The 19,261-nt window shown below is 41.9% G+C and overlaps 2 protein-coding genes across 4 annotated transcripts in view; one reads left to right on the top strand and one right to left on the bottom strand.

Annotated features, from left to right (window-relative positions):
• Nucleotides 1–612: 612 nt before the first annotated feature.
• pcyt1ba (phosphate cytidylyltransferase 1B, choline a) lies at nt 613–11,281 on the bottom strand. 2 transcript variants are annotated; one of them, XM_085418572.1, is made up of 8 exons: nt 10,808–11,281; nt 5,628–5,727; nt 4,173–4,289; nt 3,917–4,068; nt 3,011–3,089; nt 2,785–2,927; nt 2,318–2,506; nt 613–1,998 (listed from the first exon to the last, which is right to left on the bottom strand). In XM_085418572.1, exons 1-8 carry the CDS (start codon nt 10,886–10,888, stop codon nt 1,774–1,776), a joined length of 1,086 nt encoding a protein of 361 aa, XP_085274698.1. In that variant the 5' UTR covers nt 10,889–11,281; the 3' UTR covers nt 613–1,773. The 2 variants fall into 2 exon arrangements, with proteins under 2 accessions (XP_085274698.1, XP_085274699.1); XM_085418573.1 differs by lacking the exon at nt 10,808–11,281 and adding an exon at nt 9,598–9,737.
• Nucleotides 11,282–11,984: 703 nt separating this feature from the next.
• Nucleotides 11,985–19,261, top strand: part of pola1 (polymerase (DNA directed), alpha 1) — a 71,914-nt gene continuing 64,637 nt past the window's right edge. Inside the window, exons 1-21 of one of the 2 annotated variants that reach the window (XM_085418571.1) lie at nt 11,985–12,143; nt 12,583–12,710; nt 12,958–13,054; nt 13,159–13,236; nt 13,318–13,433; nt 13,640–13,702; nt 13,967–14,068; nt 14,176–14,344; nt 14,445–14,613; nt 15,379–15,551; nt 15,646–15,758; nt 15,990–16,103; nt 16,176–16,250; nt 16,352–16,490; nt 16,604–16,758; nt 16,871–16,955; nt 17,127–17,188; nt 17,927–18,016; nt 18,118–18,234; nt 18,344–18,519; nt 18,696–18,825. In XM_085418571.1, the coding sequence (XP_085274697.1) occupies nt 12,095–12,143; nt 12,583–12,710; nt 12,958–13,054; nt 13,159–13,236; nt 13,318–13,433; nt 13,640–13,702; nt 13,967–14,068; nt 14,176–14,344; nt 14,445–14,613; nt 15,379–15,551; nt 15,646–15,758; nt 15,990–16,103; nt 16,176–16,250; nt 16,352–16,490; nt 16,604–16,758; nt 16,871–16,955; nt 17,127–17,188; nt 17,927–18,016; nt 18,118–18,234; nt 18,344–18,519; nt 18,696–18,825 (2,400 nt within the window). In that variant the 5' untranslated portion in view covers nt 11,985–12,094. Of the gene's footprint in view, nt 12,144–12,582; nt 12,711–12,957; nt 13,055–13,158; nt 13,237–13,317; nt 13,434–13,639; nt 13,703–13,966; nt 14,069–14,172; nt 14,345–14,444; nt 14,614–15,378; nt 15,552–15,645; nt 15,759–15,989; nt 16,104–16,175; nt 16,251–16,351; nt 16,491–16,603; nt 16,759–16,870; nt 16,956–17,126; nt 17,189–17,926; nt 18,017–18,117; nt 18,235–18,343; nt 18,520–18,695; nt 18,826–19,261 lie in introns of both variants that reach the window. The other variant, XM_085418570.1, reaches the window with a different exon arrangement.

Here is a 19,261-nt window from a genome sequence, read left to right as displayed (position 1 = left end):
AAAAAGTAGAAGTGAAAGACTCCATACCTTCTTTTTCACATGACCACTACCTACACCAGTTTCCATATATGTGTGCTATTGGGGTTTTATATTGTTTTTAATATCAAACTAAAGTGTAACAGTGTAGGAAATACCACACAGACCGTCACTGGAGTTTAACAGTGTTCTTTGCACATTTCCCACTAATTCAACTCTTTATTTGCACAAAGTTGAGTCAGCTATTGAACTAAAGTCATTCCCCCCCCAGTCTCTATTGACCTTTAACTTTTTAGCGTCAATTAAAAAGTCTAAAAGTCTGCTTCATATTCTGTTATACATTTTTTTTCTTTTATTCACATTTTGATTCATTTGAACATTAAAATAAATAATAAAAAAAAGACACACATTCCCAAATTTTGTTCATATAGTGCAGATTAACATGTAGTGCGTACAGGACATTAAGATCTCTACGTTGCATTATAGGGTACTTACTGTGTTGTTGGGGTGGAAGAGAGGTCTGCTCAGATGTGAGCAACGTACATTTCTAATCATCGCAGCGAGAACAGCGCTATGTTCAAGCCTGACGATTCACCCGCTGAGCTTTAATATTTTTGAGATATTTCAAGTATCGTCAGAGTTTGTCAGGTTTTTGTGGACGGCTGACATCAGATCCCAAAGAGCCAAAGAAATCTCTGCTAAACATGAAAAAAGACTTAAAAAATGACATGGCTTTTTTTTTTAATGGTGAAAATCCACAAGTGCTTCCTTTAACAGGTGAGACGCAACCTTTTATATGGCTAGATGTGAGAGTGATAACATTACCTCTTTGTGGAGTCTAAAAAATGCAATTTACATTCAAGAGGTTAATAAACAAAGGCTCTATTTTTTCTATTTCATCAAACTATTTGTTGCATGAAGCCTCAAGGATTGGATTTTGTGTCTCTTTTACAATCAGCAAAAAAAAAACCAAAAATGTGATCTTTAAAAGTTGTGTTTATGTCTTTTTTTCTGTATCTTGATGGGTTTTGCTTAGGATTTTTTGCACATATCATCTGCATTTCAGAAACTTGACAATATACGTTCTTCTTCTGGGCTCCTGCAGAGAATTTCATATGAATATCTTAGAAGTAACTTGTGATTAGTGAATTTCAATGTGATCGCTTTTGTGAACACGGTCTAAAACAGCAAAGGCCGTGCGTTATCCAAGCATCGCCTCAGCTACTCTTAGGGTTCGCAGGGGTCTGTCGTTTAAATTCTGTTTAACTAGCACAAAATTACACAAAATGAATGAAACCAGTTTCAGTGTAGACGATATGTAGAACTGAATGTAAGACGAGGTGTTTCTGTAAGTCTGTGCCTACTCACGCATAGCTATCACACCGGTTACAAGAAAACTAGGCATCGTGAAGAGAAAATGATAATCTCACATAATAAGACAAAAAAACAAAACTGATGATATTATAAGCAAGCTGTTTGACAGTCTCTATCAGTGCTGGACAGTCAAAGATGCTGCACGGGATTTCTGTCCTTACAAAATCTGACACTGTGTCCTCATCTTCTTCCTTCCTCTTCCTCCTGTCTGCTTGGTTGCCCAGAAACAACAGAGACAGTGATGGCTTCTTAGCTCTGCAGCTCAGATTCCCCATGATCACCGTCTGCATTGCATATTTGCAACATCCTTGAGGGTAACTGTTTTTCAGTTTGTCAGCCAGTGTTTGGAGGAGTGTGTGCATGTGTTTGTGAGTGAGGTGTGCTTGCGTGTGAGTGTGCGCGTGCGCGGGTTGGTGTGACCGTCTACTTCTCGTCTTCATCCCCTTCGCTCATGCTGCTTAGAGAGGCAGACGCTCCTTTTGGGGAGGTGGGGGGCGAGGGCCGCGCGTTGTGCCAGCGGGCGGGGGGAGACGGGGGAGAGGGTGAGCGCAGGGGGGAAAGTTCGCGGGGAGGGCTATTGCTGGGCGACTCTCTGGGAGACAGAGCGTAGGAGAGCATTCGACCACTGCGCTCCTGAAACACTTGTTTCTGCACAGAGAGGGGAAAGAAGATTGAAATGTTAGGAAATCAGATCACCTGAGAAAACTGAATGTGACGGGGCGCGCTCTGTGGCGCCGCTGCGGGGAGGCTGACACACCAGAGCTGCATCGGCTCATCACGCCTCCCCTGCAGCGGCGCCACAGACTGGGCCCAACCACACTGGACTTGTTATCACATCAAAGTACAAGCGACAGGGAATAAAACTTGAAAATGTGTCAAAGACATTCCAGTGACCAAACGATATTAAGTATTTTAAAGTTTTTTCTATATTTAGTAAGCGTTGACATTGCATTGCATAGTTACTTACCCATGTCCCATCAGGTCCAAATAATTCTAGGAAGTTTCCGATGAATTCTCTGGATTTTTCTTCCCATTTCTGAATCAGGTCGTGACTCTTCTCCTCCACGCGGTAAACAAAATGCTTGCTCTTTTCCTCAACTGTGCGAACTTTCTCCTTCATCCGATCCACTTGGTTCTGTAGCCGGTACTTCTTCTCCTGAAGGCACAAAATATTGCGGATAATTGCCACGTTTTTGGAGAACCAGAACCTAAATCAAAAATTGTGAATGTTGTAAATAGGAAGCATATGTCTGAGGTCAGTTTTCAACACCGCAGCTTTGTAGTCACATCGCAAATTAAGCTCCATACAACTGTGATGCACAATATCCAAAGACCTGTTACTTTCTCAAAAGAAGAAAATCAGCTTTTTTTTCACATTAATCTGTGCTAAGCTGATGTTTAGAAATACAACACAGTGCAGTAAAATGTTCTCACATTGATGTAGCTGACATTAAGCTCCTTGGCCGTGTAGCCACGTTGAAGGTTGCGTCGGGCGTAGACGTCATAGTCTCTGACAATTCTCGTAATCAGGTCAGAGGTGGAGATTCCTTCTGTGCGTTGCGTGGGTACAAACATCCCTAATATACACACACACACAGCAGGTATGTTTTATGGTGGAAAACACAGTTATTTTATGTCCTTTTAATCATCAGACACTGACCTGCCTCCTTGATGTGTTTGTAAACGTCCTCACTTCCTGCTGAGGAGTATGGAATATCATCATGAGCCACAAAATCGATCTGAGGAACAATCAAAGGACACGCACTGTTGGCACACACAAAAGTGAACGTGCAGCAGAGGTCTTTCAAGGGCAAAATATGCATGCTTAAAGTTAGACATGGCATGGTTATGAACACATCATTGCACACAGAATTTCAGGGTGATAGTCACAAGCGTTTCATCATTAGAGGTCTCCTAAATAGTAAAGAAAATTTCCTTACAGCATAGCATCCTCCTCAAATACTTTACTCACTAGCTACAGGTATTAGGTCACAGGTGACAGGTTTGTATAAGTGGATGTGTGCAATACATATAGTAAATTTACTAATACTTCTACTCGAAGCACTCGAGCTTCATTCACCCGTTTACACACATTCACATAGCGCGTTTGTTCTCTTCCTCTAAGCATTTCATTCGTACACTCTGACAGATGCACTGATGGGGAGTTGGGGTTCAGTATTTGCTCCCTGGGGATCAAACTACTGATCTTCTGATAAGTGAATGACCAGCTCTACCTGTATATCAAAGCACAGCAGCATTAAAGGAGCTAAACTAGATTAGACTAGATCTGAGTGAAATATAATTGAATTTAATAGCAAAACTAAACTAAAATAAACTTAATTGCTAACACTGCCTGCACCATTGACTGAATGTGAGCAGGTAAGTTTCTTTCAGGTAACTTCACCCTGAAACCACAAACTTTAAAGCCCAAGGAACTGTCAAGATCCTAATTTTGAGCAACAAGTGTCTCAAAACTTAGCCGATTAGTGAACAAAATATTTCATCCAGTTTAAAGCTTATATAGTTCAAACCCCCGCCTCCCACACACACACACACACACACACACCTTGTGTTTCTCAAGGAACTCAGGCGTGAGAGTCCAGGGTGCATCTCTCAAGACCTCATCGACATAGCGGCAGTGTCTCAGCGCCTCGTAACGTTCGTGCTCCGTCATGACCGTGAAGCCCTTGTACTTGTGGGTTAGTTCATCACTGCACACTGTTTTAAGAGCACAGCAGCGACATACATAAAACTCGTGTGAGGTGTGGTGATTAAATAACAAATCTGGACAGGTGAAACCGTACCAGTGTGGTCTGTCTTACCTCCTACTATGAGGTAGGTGTTTGGAAAGAGATTCTTGGCCTGCATGAGAGCACGAGCGTGTCCAGAGTGGAATAGGTCAAAGATGCCATCTGCGTAGACTCTGACTGGCCGGTCCACTGAAAATACAGAAACACAAAAACAGTACAACATCACGGGAACAGGTAAGCATAAGTGAAGTGGTGTGCTGTTAGAGTAACAGTGGATATAGCCTCGAGTCAAACACAGAAACAGAGAATACTTACAGTACTTTTGCACAGCTTCATCTGGAGCCACAGAGACTCATTTAAACATTTTTAAATGTTTCCGAGCATGATCAAATTGGCAGTGCTTTTGGAGTCAAAGGATTTTTTTCCTCTTTATCGTTTTCTGACTGTTTTTCACCAGCTTTGGATTCGACTAGGGTCAGCATCACTGCTGGTAGCATGAGCCAACACCTGGACCCAACAGCGGTTGCACAGGTTGTCCAACTCCTCCAGGATTGCACATCAGTGGGTGCCATTGTCAGAAGGTTTGGTGTCTCCCAGCACGGCCTCAATAGCACGCAGGAGATACCAGGAGACAGACAGTTATTCTAGAAGAGCTGGACAGGGCTCGGTATCTGCTCCTTAGTGCAGAAGGAACAGGATGAGCACTGACCCAAAGAAATGACCTCCAGCAGGCCACTGGTGTGAGTACAAGCTACTGAGTACCATAGTGAGTTGGTGCAATTAAACTTCAGCAAAATTGACTAGCCTCCTGCTTTCATTCCTAAACCATTACACAGTCCACATCAATGTAGATATCCAGCATGATTTTTTCTAATGTGTTTTCAAAGCGTTACAATAATTTGTTTGAGCAGTTTATAGCCATACCTTTTTAAATAACATGCTAACAGACAGAAAGACAAAGACAAAAGAAAGAAAGAGACTCTTTTGTGGAAGTAATGAGTGTAGTTGAACTGCCAGCAAGTTACTGCAATATGTAGTTAAACCCCTACATTAATTACAAGTTCAGTCGTCCCCAGCAGTGGTGGTGACATGAAAAGGACCAGTAATGACTTGCCCATTTCAGTCCAATTATCTTGTAAAAACACATGCTATTATCTCACATACTATAATTAATGTAGCAGTGCAAGTACAAGAATACATGGGAAGTGGCAGCTGTAAAAATGGCAACAGCAGACAACAACACATTTAGTGGAAGGAGTTAGCACAGAACTAGTGGTGGTAATGACATCAGGGGTAAGAGTGTAGTAGCTGCTCTGAGAGTTCATAGTACAAACACTTGGAACAGAACCATTAGTTGCAAGAGCAATAGGAGCTGTAGCAGTGGTGGTAGTAGTAGTAGAAAAAGAAGTGATTGTGATAGAGTAGTGCAGTAGGAGATGTTGCAGATGAATGCTGTAAATGGAAAACATCAAAGCTGGGAGAAGACTGTGCGCAAGACAGGAGGATACCAAACAGCAGGAGGTCTACCTGGGGTGCCTTTGCAGGCCTGAGCAATGGTGAGCTTCTCATGAGGCGCGCGACAGTCACAGCTGGTCTCATTGGCAAAGATGGCAGGCTCCGTGAGAGTCTGGGACAGAGAGTGACCAGGTTAAACAGAGAATGAACGAGGGAGACTGATGATAGTTACTTCAGCATCCAAAAGCATTGCAGAGAAACACACTCATCTATCACTTCAGCTATGCACAGCATGCCTCCTTTTTCACGCCCTTCCCCACTTACTGTAACCTCCATTAAGTTATTGATCATAGCTGATGTCTGCGCTCTATTGGGACAGCAGCGCATGAAACAGACAGCGCTGCACTCAGTGTTATCGATCAGTCAGTGTGTGCGGGCAGACATTTACCTTTTCGCAAACCTGTGTGTGCATTGACATGACGGCACAGATAGATAAAGAGTAGAGCTACTGATTCAAAAACCTCCCAGGAAAAATGCAAAACAAGAAGAGCACTTGTGCAGCAAACTCAACAAGGTGAGGAGAGTTATCACTAGGAAAGGAAGCACAGGTGAGATATGGGTGCCTGTTAGCGTGTGTCAAAGCTACATCAAGGTTAAAGTGTTGCAGCACGCCTGAAAATGTGTCTTTTCGTGCCATCTGTTAACTGCAGGAGAAACGCTGAATCTCATTCACACAGATAAAAGGGACCTGGAGTCAGCACAGAACAGAAAGCCGTGGGAGTGTGAGAGGAGGAAGAAAGGATGGAGACAGATTCAGCCTCTTTGGAATAAACAGGCACCTGACGTCAACATGTATCCTCCAGGAGCAGCAACCGGCCTGGCATGGAGACAAACCAGTAAACGTGACACAGAGAAGGTGAGTCGGAGGGGGTTTTAAAAAGGTAAATAGATTTTTAAAAAAAAGAAAACACAGAGCTAGAGGGCAGATTCTATTTGCATATATGTATGCATCAGTAGTCCATTATAATGAAGGGAAAAATGATGCCAAATATTTTATATTGACCTTAAAACAGTACCTCACTGCCATAAATCAAAAAAGAAACATGCCGCTATTGTTTACTGAATTTTTATTACCAACCTCGAATTTGAGTAACAAATCAAGACCCACCTCGGTATCCTTATGAACCTTTCTCACTATACCCTTTAACAGACAGCTTATAAACTCTTGTGCCACTTAATGCATTGGTCAAAATTTCCAGTTAGGTATCTCAAAACTTTGATTGCTTAGAAGTCAGTAAGTTGACATTTTGAGACACCTGACTCAAAATGTCAACATTTATCCCTGCTGACTGATAGTGACCAGAAAGGTGGAACCAAAGACAGAATGCAGGAGAGAGTTCATGAACTGCAAAAGCAAGCTTTAGTGGCAGCTATCCAAGTTCAAAACACAAGAAACTAAAATAAGCAAACAGATGATGTGATAAAAGATGAAAGAAAGACAGAAAACTGACAAATAATGAGAAACAGGGGGAGAGGCACACAGGGGAACACAGTCAGCAACAGGTAAAAATCATTAGGGAAGGCAGACAGGAAGCAAAACAAAAGAAAACAATTTTCAAAGTAAAAGCCGGTAATGATTTAAAGAGGCTGAGAGATACCAACAGTAACACTTAGCAAGATGACAGAGAGAAGGGAGCGGAGAGGGACCAAGGCATAAACACAGAAATGCAACAGAGAGAAGCACAAAAAGAAACACCAGAAATGTGCTAATAAACCAATAATAGAACCAAAACAACTTCTATTAAAAACTCTAAGACAGGGGTAAGCAACTCCAGGCCTCGAGTGCCGGTGTCCTGCAGGTTTTAGATGTATCCTTGATTCAACACAACTGATTTAATGGCTAAATTACCTCCTCAACATGTCTTGAAGTTCTCCAAAGGCCTGGTAATGAACTAAGCATTTGATTCAGGTGAGTTGCCTACCCCTGCTCTAAGATGATAAAATAAAATAAAACAGCTACACACTTAACACCACCACAACTAAGACTTGTAATATCCTAGAATTATAAAAGAAACAAACAGAACCTCGAACTTAAACACATTAAGTAAAGAACTCAAAACAAGTATCGAAGGCAAACAGTAGACAGTTAGATCCTGACTGGTCCTGTCTCAGTATTAGAGATAAGTAAGTAATTTTGCCACCTTTGTGCCACATGAATGCATGCTTGTACTTCTCTAACTTTGGAAATGCACATGGCTGGATCATAGATGAATATTTGTTTTCCCAAAAAGGAGTTCAAATTGCACATGTATAAGCTGCACATTGTAGCCTGCCTATGTGCAACAGCTGTGCTTTGTGGTCATTTCTTTTGTCCTGTCTTCCTCCCCTCAGAGGTTTCTTCCTGTTAAATATACGTTTTTCCTTCCCACTGCCACCAAGTGCTTCCTCATAGAGGGTCATCTGATTGTTGGGTTTTCTCTGTATTATTGTAGGCTCTTTACATTACAATATAAAGCATCTTGAGGCGACTGTTGTTGTGATTTGGTGCTATACAAATAAAACTGAGCTGAATTGAATTTCTGTATTATGTGAGCTTCATCAAATGATTACATTGAGTTTAAGGAAAGAAGGAAAGGTTTCCAATACATACTGTGTCAACAAAAACTAAAGTTTTCCTTGGACATTTTGGCACAATATGAATGAATTTACGCAGGTAATACATTAAATCACAGTGTGGACTAGCCCCTCAAAGTACTTTTTCCATCCTTTATCATCCCTTCACTCATAAGTACCTTTCCATCTCTATCCTTGAGCTTCCTAACCTGCTGCACATCCTTTCCAGCTTGATCTCTCTGCTTAGCCAATCAATACAAGTCCTTTTCCTTCCTTAGTGTCCAGCCTCACATAGAACTCACTACAAGCCTTTTCCTTTGCCTCTTCTATTATCTACACATAGCCTCCCAGTAGTCCTGCCTACTGTCTTCATCAATCTGACAATCTAACTTTTGCTTTGCTAACCTCTTCCTTTAAATGCTTTCCTATACTTCCTCATTCCACTGCACTTACAGACAACACTACAGCCAGGAGGTGTTGGTTAAAAGTGTTTATTAGAGCTTAAAAGTGAATACATGCATAACTCCTAATATGCACTATGATCCAGAAAGCATTAAGTTTAAAAGGTTTATCACAATGTGCTCTTTCTGTACTAGATTGCAATTTTTTTTAAGATAAAGCAAAAGAGGACCAACCTGCATGCACAATCTTACCCTAATGAACATTTTGCTGTTCGTCATGTTAAACAATCCTACCTGTCATAAACTGACCCACCAATTTCCAATTCAAGGACATTAGAGTTAAATCAGGGCTGCAACAGAACTGGAGGAGCAACCTCATCACCTGTGATTCACCTATGGCCCAGGAAGAACAGAGCTCCACCATCTGAACACAGCAGATGGTAAAGACTGAAAACCAAGTGACCAGAGGTACAGGCACCTGACCTATCAGAGCAGGCGCTCAGTAATGCCCACTCTGGCACAAGCAAAGAACATCTGGCATAAGAAGGATTAAGGCTGGGGGGAAAGAGAGAGCCACAGGGACATGGGACATGAGACTAACAATGAGATTGGCTCTCAAGAAGAAAAAATGGCTTGATGGAGTGGAGACAGAGGTGAGGAAAAGGCAAAATGGAGAGTTTTTAGGAGCATTAAAGCCAGAAATCACACCAGGGTGAGCAATCATCAAAAAGATAGAAGAGATAAGAAAGAGTATCCTAAAATAGGAGGCTCTGTAATCCTCGCTGCAGCATTTTCGCCCTCAGCAGGACGTTCATGCTATGTTGGCTACCGTACGGACCCCTTCCCTCCTTTGGCAACACACTCAGAAACACCCACACACACACTGTCCACTCAGCACTCTAAGCATATCCCACAGCCACATGCTGAGGGGATCTGTTTCATAACAGGACCCTTTGTCTCCCTCTCTGTCACACACACTCTGTGCGCAATGGAAGACGAGAAAACGCACACAGGCGCGGATGCCCTACCGTTCGGGGATGAGGGCAGGTGTGTTCAAGCTCCTCCATTATTCCCAAAGACTCATGGGATGCAGCTGTGGTCCCTCTGATATGTGACTCAGCATCAGTGAAACGATGCCTTATCCTCACCACTCTGTCTCCTTCCTCTGTTCCCCCGCCCACTCTCCGCTCTGCCTCTCTGTCTGTCCTCTCCTCCTCATCTGATCCTCTCTGCTGCAGAGACGCAGACTCATGGCAGAGGCCTCACTCTGACTATTTTTTGGAATAAAAAAATCTGCCTTCCGCGTTTTAATAGCAATTTAAAAAGCGCCAAGCGCCGTCTGTTAAAACACAGTTATATTCCCGTTAGTCTTGCGCCATATTAAAGCTTTAACATAAAACACTTCTCCGAGTTAAAAGGCTTTTAACCCTGTCTGCTCAGGGGTGCCCCTTTAGGGTATACGGGGAAACACCAGAGCACTCTTCTTTTGATTGCTTGACTCTATGTTGAAATCCTCACATGGGAAAACATATTTGGCACGACCTGTCTGTTTATTACTGTGTACTAACAAATGAGCACAGATTCAACCCAAAACAGTGAGGAGATGAATTAAGAGATCACACTGGCATCTTTTCACGAGCCGCGAGTGAATCTGTGTCTGCGTAAACGATCTCTGCGCGCTGAGGAGCTTTCTCCATGGCGACGGAAAAGAGGAGAGAGAGCTCCATGAGGTAGCCAATGAGAGAGGACCGCCAGTATACCCGGTGAGGATTGGTTGAGCAGGCCATAGCACCATCAGTGAAAAATGGCACTGAGTGGCACCGTTATCCGCCAAACACTGATTTAAATAGATGTATGTGGGTTTTCACGTGTCTAGTGTATGTGCTTATCTTTGTGTGAGATTTGTAAACAAACACGATTGTGGGAAAGAAGAAGCTAAATAAAACTGTGCTGACTAGTTTAGTATCCCTCATTGCATAACTTAAGGTAGACCAAGCACCTATAAAGTACAGCAGTGCATTTCACTGTAATATGACCGTCGTATTTTAATATTTGGAGCATTTTCTTTAGGGTTAGATTCCGACCACTCACAAAAGTTTACCCTCCAAGCTAACGGGCAAAACTTACCCCCGCAAATCCTCACCAAAAAGAAGAAGAAAAAAAGTCAACAAATGGAATAGGCATATAAATTGCGCATAAAGGAACAATTATTTTAATGTCTATATAGGGATGTCTTACCTTTAGAGATCCTCTTCTGCGACAAAAAGGCGCGACAGGTGCGCAAGAGGAATGCGCTCTGACGCGTCGTTGTTTCACCATGGCGGAACAAACAAAATATCACAATCAGACTCACTTTTTCTCTGCTTTGCTCTTTATAAAGTGAGTGAGCTGCGCAGCGGCAAAAGTGCAGCAGAGCAACAGCAAGCTGTTTGTCTACTCTGACCAAAGGACGCATCAGCTGCTCAGCGCTGATGAGCAGCGACAACTGTGGGCCATAGTCGATATAGCAGAGCTTACGGTAGACTTCCTCAGATTTGTACCTCAGCAAACGGCCTAATTCATGCAATCTGCAACTTCTTACCCTAATGAGAACAAGTGGAAAAAGCGTAATGTTGTAAAGACAAAAATAAGATGAATACTACAAAGAGCGTTTCTAACCTGGAGTGTACTGTGCAGTCCTCCGGAACCTGGCGGAGTAATCACTGTCTTTTAATGTATAGAAAGCCAAAATAAGCTGTGTGAATGAAGGACAAAACACGCTTTGTGTTCTCATTATTGGACGCACTGTGTCTCTGTGGCCCCAATCTGGGACAGGAATCTATTGTCCTCTCCATGGACCGGTTTGGTTGCTGTGGAAACCAGCTTCACTGGGGTAGCCAGGCTTTGAAAAACAGGGCAAAATAATGGCCCCAGTTCTAAAAATCCCCGGATTTATAGAATGGTTTAAAAGTTTTTTGTTTTATAAATTTATATTGTTCTTGTTTTGTTTCTTTTAGTCAAATTGCGATGCAATTTTATTAAATAAAAAGAAATAAAAAGTCACTATAAACTCGTTTGAACCTCATACAATATTTAGGCTAATATCATATAAATTGACTTTTTGAGACCACTTTTGACAAATTTTTTGCTCAGAAACTTTCTCTGATTTGCATTTTAAACTTCTTTAAGTTACATAAACGTGGTTTCTGTGTAAATTCTGAAAACGGTCGAAATTGTGAATATATTTTCAGCGCATGCTCTGTTTGCCACATCGCGCCAGACCTCAGTAATCACACACACTTACCTGCCAGATAAATGTAATCAGGTAAAAAGGGGAGAAGATAGGGCGCAGCCCGTAGGGATTGTACAACACTGCCACCTTGCGGACAGAGGTGAGATAGCGTGCCAGTTTATTGGTTGGGCGCTCTGTCGTCACTTCCGACATATGACTTTCCCCGGGAAGACGATTTGGCGCGAGCTGTTCTGTTGTTGTGTTGACCTGCCATAACCGTACGAATAAATAAGACAAAACCCCCACTTCTCCCCATGGCTCCAGTGTCAAACCCTGAGAAAGACATGGACGCTCCGGACGGCGGTGAGTTTTGGACCTCGCACTTCTGTTTTTGTTGACTTTTGGCGACATTGCGGTGGCAAAGCGAAGAAGCTAGCTGACACGTTAGCTAGTTCAGATTATGTTAATACGCCTGCTATCAGGCTTCGCTCATTAACACCCAAAGTGCCCACCGTTGTCTGCTTGCCAGCGTTTTCCACTGTAAAAGGAGTATTATTAAGGTTCAAGCAGGAGGACATGAAGGTAGCTACCAGAAGAGCGTTGATCCAAAGGTCTGTTAACTTCTGTGGCGCTTCGAGAACGACAAAAATCTATATAATGACCACCAGTAAGTCTGCAGACGTTTAAATTGAATGGTAAAAGAAACAGGGGTCAGGTCGATCTGGCATGTGTGTATTATATGTTTGAAGAAACGAGTCAAATGGCCCTTCCTCATACTGCGTTGTCTTGACCCTCTCCTCAGACGATGGAAGTGAAGCCTGTGGTTTGGCGAAGACTCGCTCCAGACGGGAGAAACGGGAGAAGGTGGGGAGGAAGTCCGCACTGGAACAGCTCAAAAAGGCTAAGATGGGAGAGAAGATCAAGTATGAGGTATGAAAGGCAGCCATATCACTGGTTCCTGGTTTAAGGTGTGTGAAGAATGTGTTAAATTGCATCAAACACCTGTTTTAACTGTGGCTTAATAAACAAAGCTGGTTAAGTCTCTCCATACTTCCTTTTACAGCATCTGTTTTTCACTCATTAAAATGATTCATGCTTTTCTCTATCCTAGGATGCTGTATGCAGGTGTCATTTCACAGTAGTACACCTGTGTTTTAACCAGTGTTGTGTTTTTCAGGTGAAGGAGTTCAGCAGTGTGTATGAGGAGGTGGACGAGGATGAGTACTCAAAGATGGTACGAGAGAGGCAAGAGGATGACTGGATTATTGATGATGGTTAGTGTCAGTTACCTCAGCCTGCTGTAGGAATATTTATACTGTGCCAACGTCACAATTGTTTTATTACCTCTCCTTTTTTTTTCTTTTTCTTTTTTTGCCAGATGGAACAGGATACGTGGAGGATGGACGAGAAATCTTTGACGATGATTTGGATGATGATGTAGTGGAAGACAAAAGGGGTAAACACAAGGAGTTGATTACATTTTCTGGAGTAAGTTGTCCAGATCAGGTGCATGAATAGGTTTTGTTTGTTTTATCAGGAAAAGGAGGCGCCAAAGGAGCTGACTCAAGGAAGAATGTGAAGAAATCTGTCGTAGCCAAACCCAACAGCATTAAGAGCCTATTCATGAACAGCAACGTCAAGAGGCCTGCTGAGGTATGTGTTTGTTAGCATCTTTGATTTGCTTCTGTGAAAAATGCCCCGTGCAGTCTACATGTAATGATTTCTGTGCCTGCATGGTGCTTTGGATATTCCAGTCAATGTAAAGCTTAACAACATCCAGCTTTTTTATTTTTATTTTTTATTTTTATTTTTTGTCGTTATGCATTTGTCAGATGTTTTTGTACTTTTGTCTCTTACAGAAAGATGTGGATCTGTCCAAAGATGACCTGTTAGGGGATATCTTACAGGACCTGCACTCTGAGGTTGGTAATTCTTCATTTAAACATGTGACAGTAGTCTGTAGCAAGGCGTTTTCATCTATTAACCACACTTGTGATTACACATACTATTCTAAAATCTGCAATGTTTTATTATGTTTCTTTTCTCACCATTTTTTTACTTTTCTCCTGTTTGGGCATGATGACATATTCCCTTCTACTTTTTTTTTCTTTTAAAGGCTGTAATTTCTTTCTTTTGGTGTCTTAGCCTTTGTTAATATGGCTTTAAAATATGCTCCGTCTTTCCAGAAACCAGCTCTTCTGACCCCGCCACCTGTGGTGACTCTAAAGAAAAAGAAATCTGTGGGATCACCCATGAATCCCTTCTCTATCAAACCTCAGTTGCCAAAGGTAACTCACTCCACCCTCCTAATCAAAGCATATTGATTAGCTCTTTAGACATGTTTATAAAGTGGCTTACCTGAAATTATAACGAATCATCATCCCTTTGATAGCAGGACTCACCCTCAGCTGCTGGGGTAAAGGCAAAAGTGATTCGAACGCCACCATCACACTCTGCCCCCAGGTCATCAGTCCGTCCTCCTTCGTCCACATCTGCTTCTCTTGTGGCAAAGCAGAAGGTAAAAGTGGAAGAGCTGAATGAAGAAGACAAGAACGAAGAAGAAGGTAATGAAGATAGTTTCTAATCTCTTGCCTTTTTTTTTTTTTTTTTTTTTGCTTTGTGAAAAGTTTATGCACTAACTTTACATTTTAACATGTTCCTCAGTGAATGATGCCATGGCATTTGATGAGATGGACTTTGATGAACCGATGGAGGTTGGCCTTGAGGAGGAGGCCCCTGTAGTGAAAGACGATGCGGAGTCTAAACATGAAGTAGCAGCAGTGACTGCAGTCAAAGTTGAGGCCAAAGCTGAACCTCAGGATCCAGTCCTCATGTGAGTTTTTCATGCCTTTAGTTCAGCCTCATTTTATTTCCCATAGTTGTAGTTCTATGGGTTGTGCTAAAATTGCTGTCTTTCAGTCCCGAGGAAACGAAGCAAGGACAAGGAAAATATAAAATGCATATAGCAAAATTAACCCGGTGCTTATGTGAGTCAATTTAAATGCCATTTAAACAGGTGTTTACTCCTGTGGCATCTGTTCCTCCCGTGTTTTACCTGCACATGCCGGTGTTTCTAAAGGAATTCGAAAAGCTAAATGCGATGGCTGATTATTGCATTGGGCTATTATGAAAATGACTGCAATTCAGTTCACTTCAGTGGTTCACAAATGTATCTGGGTCAAACAGCAGGGCTCCATACATTAAAGAAGAAGACAAAACATGTCACTCTTCTGTGTCACACCTGCAGTCAATCCCCCACAAAACATTGCTGGACTCATTAAGGTCTGAAATGATTGTAGCTTTGAGTAACTCCAGATTAAAAATAAAGATCTAAGCCGTCTTGTTGTGTTGTTAACTTGCAGGAAGTCAAAAATGAATTCCCCAGCAAGTGAGCAGCATTTAAAGTTGTTCACACTTTCTTTTAAAAACGTGGGAGTCTTGTGTTGCCTGATTATATATTGACTGCGTTGTGCAGTCAGTTTGATGATTGCAGGTGCAGTTAGCATGACCCACAGAACTAATTATGTTCTTAAACTGGAATAGTTCACATATGAGCAGATGGGTTTTTAGCAGTTTCTTTGCTGTGTTCCTTGTCAAGGTCCAGCAGAATTGGAAGCTCTTGGGGACAAGAGGAGGAGGGCGGAGGTAACGACGCTCCGGCCGAGGTGCAGGTCGATTCCAGCCAACTTCCTCTGGTGGAGGGCCCGGACGGGGAGCAGGTTTTCCGCTTTTATTGGTTGGATGCTTTCGAAGACCCATACAACCAACCAGGTGGGTCCCATTTTCACCCACTGTGAGGATAAAATACAATGCGGTTACGTTTACTGTTTTTTAAAAAATCATGAATTGTGAATTTAAATGAAAGGTGTGGTGTACCTGTTTGGAAAAGTGTGGATTGAGTCTGCAAAGTCTCATGTCAGCTGCTGTGTTAGCATCAAGAACATTGAGCGGACCATGTACCTCCTACCTCGCGAATATGTAAGTTTCATCTGTCGAAAAATGAATTACCTGTGAAAGTAGAAAGCTATGTGATTGTGTTGTTTAACTATGATTGAGTTAAGTAGTATTTATATTTGTTTTCCACTACACAATATTAGCAATTGAATATATGGAACTATATTTGTTGGAATCTAAAAAGTGAGATGTAAGTTTTATACAGAAATATCTACTGATTAAAAGTCTAATTAGTGTTTGTATTGCATTTAACAGAAGACAAACCCCAGGACCGGGGAGGTGTCCAACACTCCAGTAGGGATGATGGATGTGTACCAAGAGTTCAACGAGCTCTCTGAGAAGTTTAAGATCATGAAGTTCAAGTCCAAGGTCTGATTAGACTGTAAAGTGTGAATGTAGTCATGTTTTTAGCTTGTTTGATTTCTTTTTCTTGTCCTACAGAAAGTGGAGAAGAACTATGCGTTTGAAATTCCTGACGTGCCCACTCAGTGCGAGTACCTGGAAGTCAGATATTCTGTGAGCAGACTTGTATATATGCTATTCCCTCATTGTCCTCGCTTTATCCAGCTCTTTATGTTTAGATAAGCTTTAATCCTTTGGGAAATATTGTTTCGCAGGCTGAGTTCCCCTCGCTGCCTTCTGACCTCAAGGGGGCGACCTTTTCCCACATTTTTGGAACCAACACATCCAGTCTGGAGCACTTTCTCCTCAGCAGGAAGATTAAAGGCCCTTGCTGGTTGGATATCAAGTCACCACGTGAGTAGGAGATGTAGACTTTTACTAAGTTTAACTTTATCTGTTGGAATTTTGCAAAAAAATTCAGATGACATGTTAAACTTAGTCTCTAAACTTCACTGTGTCAATGTTAGAGCTAATGAACCAGCCGGTCAGCTGGTGTAAGGTGGAGGCGCTCTCTCTGAGGAGTGATTTAATCACAGTCGTCAAAGATCTCCCACCTCCACCACTCACTGTCATGTCCATCAGTCTCAAGACTGTCCAGAACCCTAAAACTCACCAAAATGAGGTCAGAACACACACGATCAAATATCCTGCCGGATACTGCGATTTTATGCTTTTTGCAAACAGACTGAAATACTAAAGAAGTGAGGACTCAATGCAGTCATTTTCCCCTGCAGATTGTGTCTCTAGCTGCGCTTATACACTATCGCTTCCACATGGATAAATCTCCTCCTCAGCCTCCGTACCAGACTCATTTCTGCGGTGAGTTTTTTCATGGCGTCGCACATGAGAATGTAGTCTTTGTATGCATAGTTATTTATTGCTGTTTATTTTAACAATCCCCAGCCTTAACGTGTAAAACAAAATGTCATTTAAGAAGTAAAACCAAAGACTAAATGAGTGGGCTTGTCATTTTATTATTTGTCTTCTCAGTTATCAGTAGACCAGCTGACTGCATCTTTCCTTATGATTTCAACGAGGCTGTGAGAAAGAAGGTGAGCGCGTATCCAGATGTAAACCTCAGCGTGTTGGCACTCATTCATAAACTGCAGCTTTAAACATGCATACTAACGTTTAGTGCACAAATCTGGGATTCATCATCTTCTGGATGTTGTCCGTACTCTGCCTGTGGGACATTCCTGTCTATTTTTCCTCTGTTAATATACAGTACAGGTCACTTCGGACGAATATTTGCACAACTGGGTGCAACATGCTTCTTTTTTGTCCAGCATGTTAACAGTTTTCCTTTTGTTAATCACCATGTTCATTGGACACTTACGGATGTCTTAGTTGATTTTGACAATTCATATTAGCAAGCATTGGAGTTCCTCTTGTTTTTGCTCCATTCATCATACTGGACTTTACTAGAACAAGCTTCACCTTCTGCTGTGCCAGTTATTTGTTTTAATTTTTTATTTTTCTATCGATGGTCTGTTATCAGTAGCGCATCGCTGCTATTGAGCGCGTTTAGGAAATTTCATTCTGCACAATGCAGGGAACAGCTGTGACTGGCAAACACAAGCGTATCCGTGGTTATTTAGGGAGCGCTTGATTTGCTTTTTGTTTTATTTGTGTAGCACGCATTTCCAGTATCACTCATTGAAGTCTGGGAAGCCAAAATAGTGAATGTGATTAAAATTCAGTTAATTTTGCTGCTTTACATGGAACTTGAATAGAAGAAGCAGGGTGCTGTATTTTAGTGAAGACACTGACGGTGTGACTCTCTCTGTTAGAATGGGAAGGTGGAGATCGCTTCTACAGAGAGGACTCTGCTCGGCTTCTTCCTGGCCAAGATGCACAAGATTGACCCTGATGTGCTGGTGGTGAGTAGGAGACGTTGAGATTATGATAATGATTTTTAATTGGGTTTAAAGTTATTGTTTTGTCTCTGGCTAAAAACACTGTACATGTTTGTTTTCTGTAGGGTCATGACATCTTTGGATTTGACTTGGAAGTTCTTCTCCAGCGCATCAATGTGTGTAAGGTTCCCCATTGGTCAAAAATTGGACGCCTCAGGAGGTCCAATATGCCCAAATTAGGGGTAAGGAAACAAATTTGCTGAGAATGTTTTCTTCAAATGTACTAGAAAGAAAGAAAAAAGAAAAAAAGAAGCTTTATGTTCTGTCGTGCTGGTGCTTTTGAATCCGCAGGGTCGTAGTGCCTTTGCAGAGAAGAACGCCACCTGTGGCCGTCTGGTTTGTGACGTGGAGATCTCAGCCAAAGAGCTGATTCGCTGTAAAAGTTATCATCTGACTGAACTCACTGCTCAGGTGCTGAAGACGGAAAGAATCACAGTCCCACAAGAAGACATTAAAAACCTCTACAGGTAAATACATGTAAAGGGTAATTTCACCAAAAACACAGGATAAGAAGTACAAGTCATTTCTTTTGTATTATTCATCTATAAAGTTTCTACATGTTATTTCTTCGCTCACAAATCAATGTGGGAAATAATATGTGTACATTAATATATATATATATATATATGAATATGTGTGTCAGTGACTCTCCTCACCTCCTGTACCTGTTGGAGTTGACATGGACAGACGCCAAGTTGATCCTCCTGATCATGTGTGAGCTCAACGTGCTGCCACTCGCCCTGCAGATCACCAGTATTGCTGGAAACGTCATGGTAATGCCGACAATGCTGCTCTTTCTTTAACATAATTTAACATGCACAATGATCTTATAGTTTGGCTGAGCCACAAAACTCAAATTGACAGTTTGCAGCATACCAGAGTATTAACAGTCAATTAGTCACATACTTATAATTATTTATTTATTATTTTATTTATTCATATAGCACAGGGGTGGCCAACCAGTCAGAGACCAAGAGCCACTTTTTTTTTACTGTGTTACCGCAAAGAGCCACATCATACGCATGGGCACACATGAACATCACCCATCCTTTCCTCCCTCTCTCTCTCTCTCTCTCTCTCACACACACACACACACACACACACACACACACACACACACACACACACACATCTCTGCTCAGCCAGATTTATTGTAAATGTCACACACCAACATGATAATGACAGAAATGGACTCCTACAGTACTAAAA

The sequence above is a fragment of the Rhamphochromis longiceps genome, linkage group LG9, assembly GCF_057381845.1.
Source record: "Rhamphochromis longiceps isolate RC_006_pf linkage group LG9, R_longiceps_female_GT1.1, whole genome shotgun sequence".
NCBI classification, from domain to species: domain Eukaryota; kingdom Metazoa; phylum Chordata; class Actinopteri; order Cichliformes; family Cichlidae; genus Rhamphochromis; species Rhamphochromis longiceps.
Note: the sequence above shows the minus strand (reverse complement) of the source record. Positions and strands in the feature narration are given on the sequence as shown.

Coding starts and splice junctions, on each gene's coding strand:
- pcyt1ba (XM_085418572.1), bottom strand. CDS start 10,888: ATGGTGAAACAACGACGCGTCAGAGCGCATTCCTCTTGCGCACCTGTC. Junction 2,507..2,784: donor TTAATGTCAGCTACATCAAT/GTGAGAACATTT, acceptor TTGTGCCTTCAG/GAGAAGAAGTACCGGCTACA. Junction 1,999..2,317: donor TTGGACCTGATGGGACATGG/GTAAGTAACTAT, acceptor CTCTCTGTGCAG/AAACAAGTGTTTCAGGAGCG.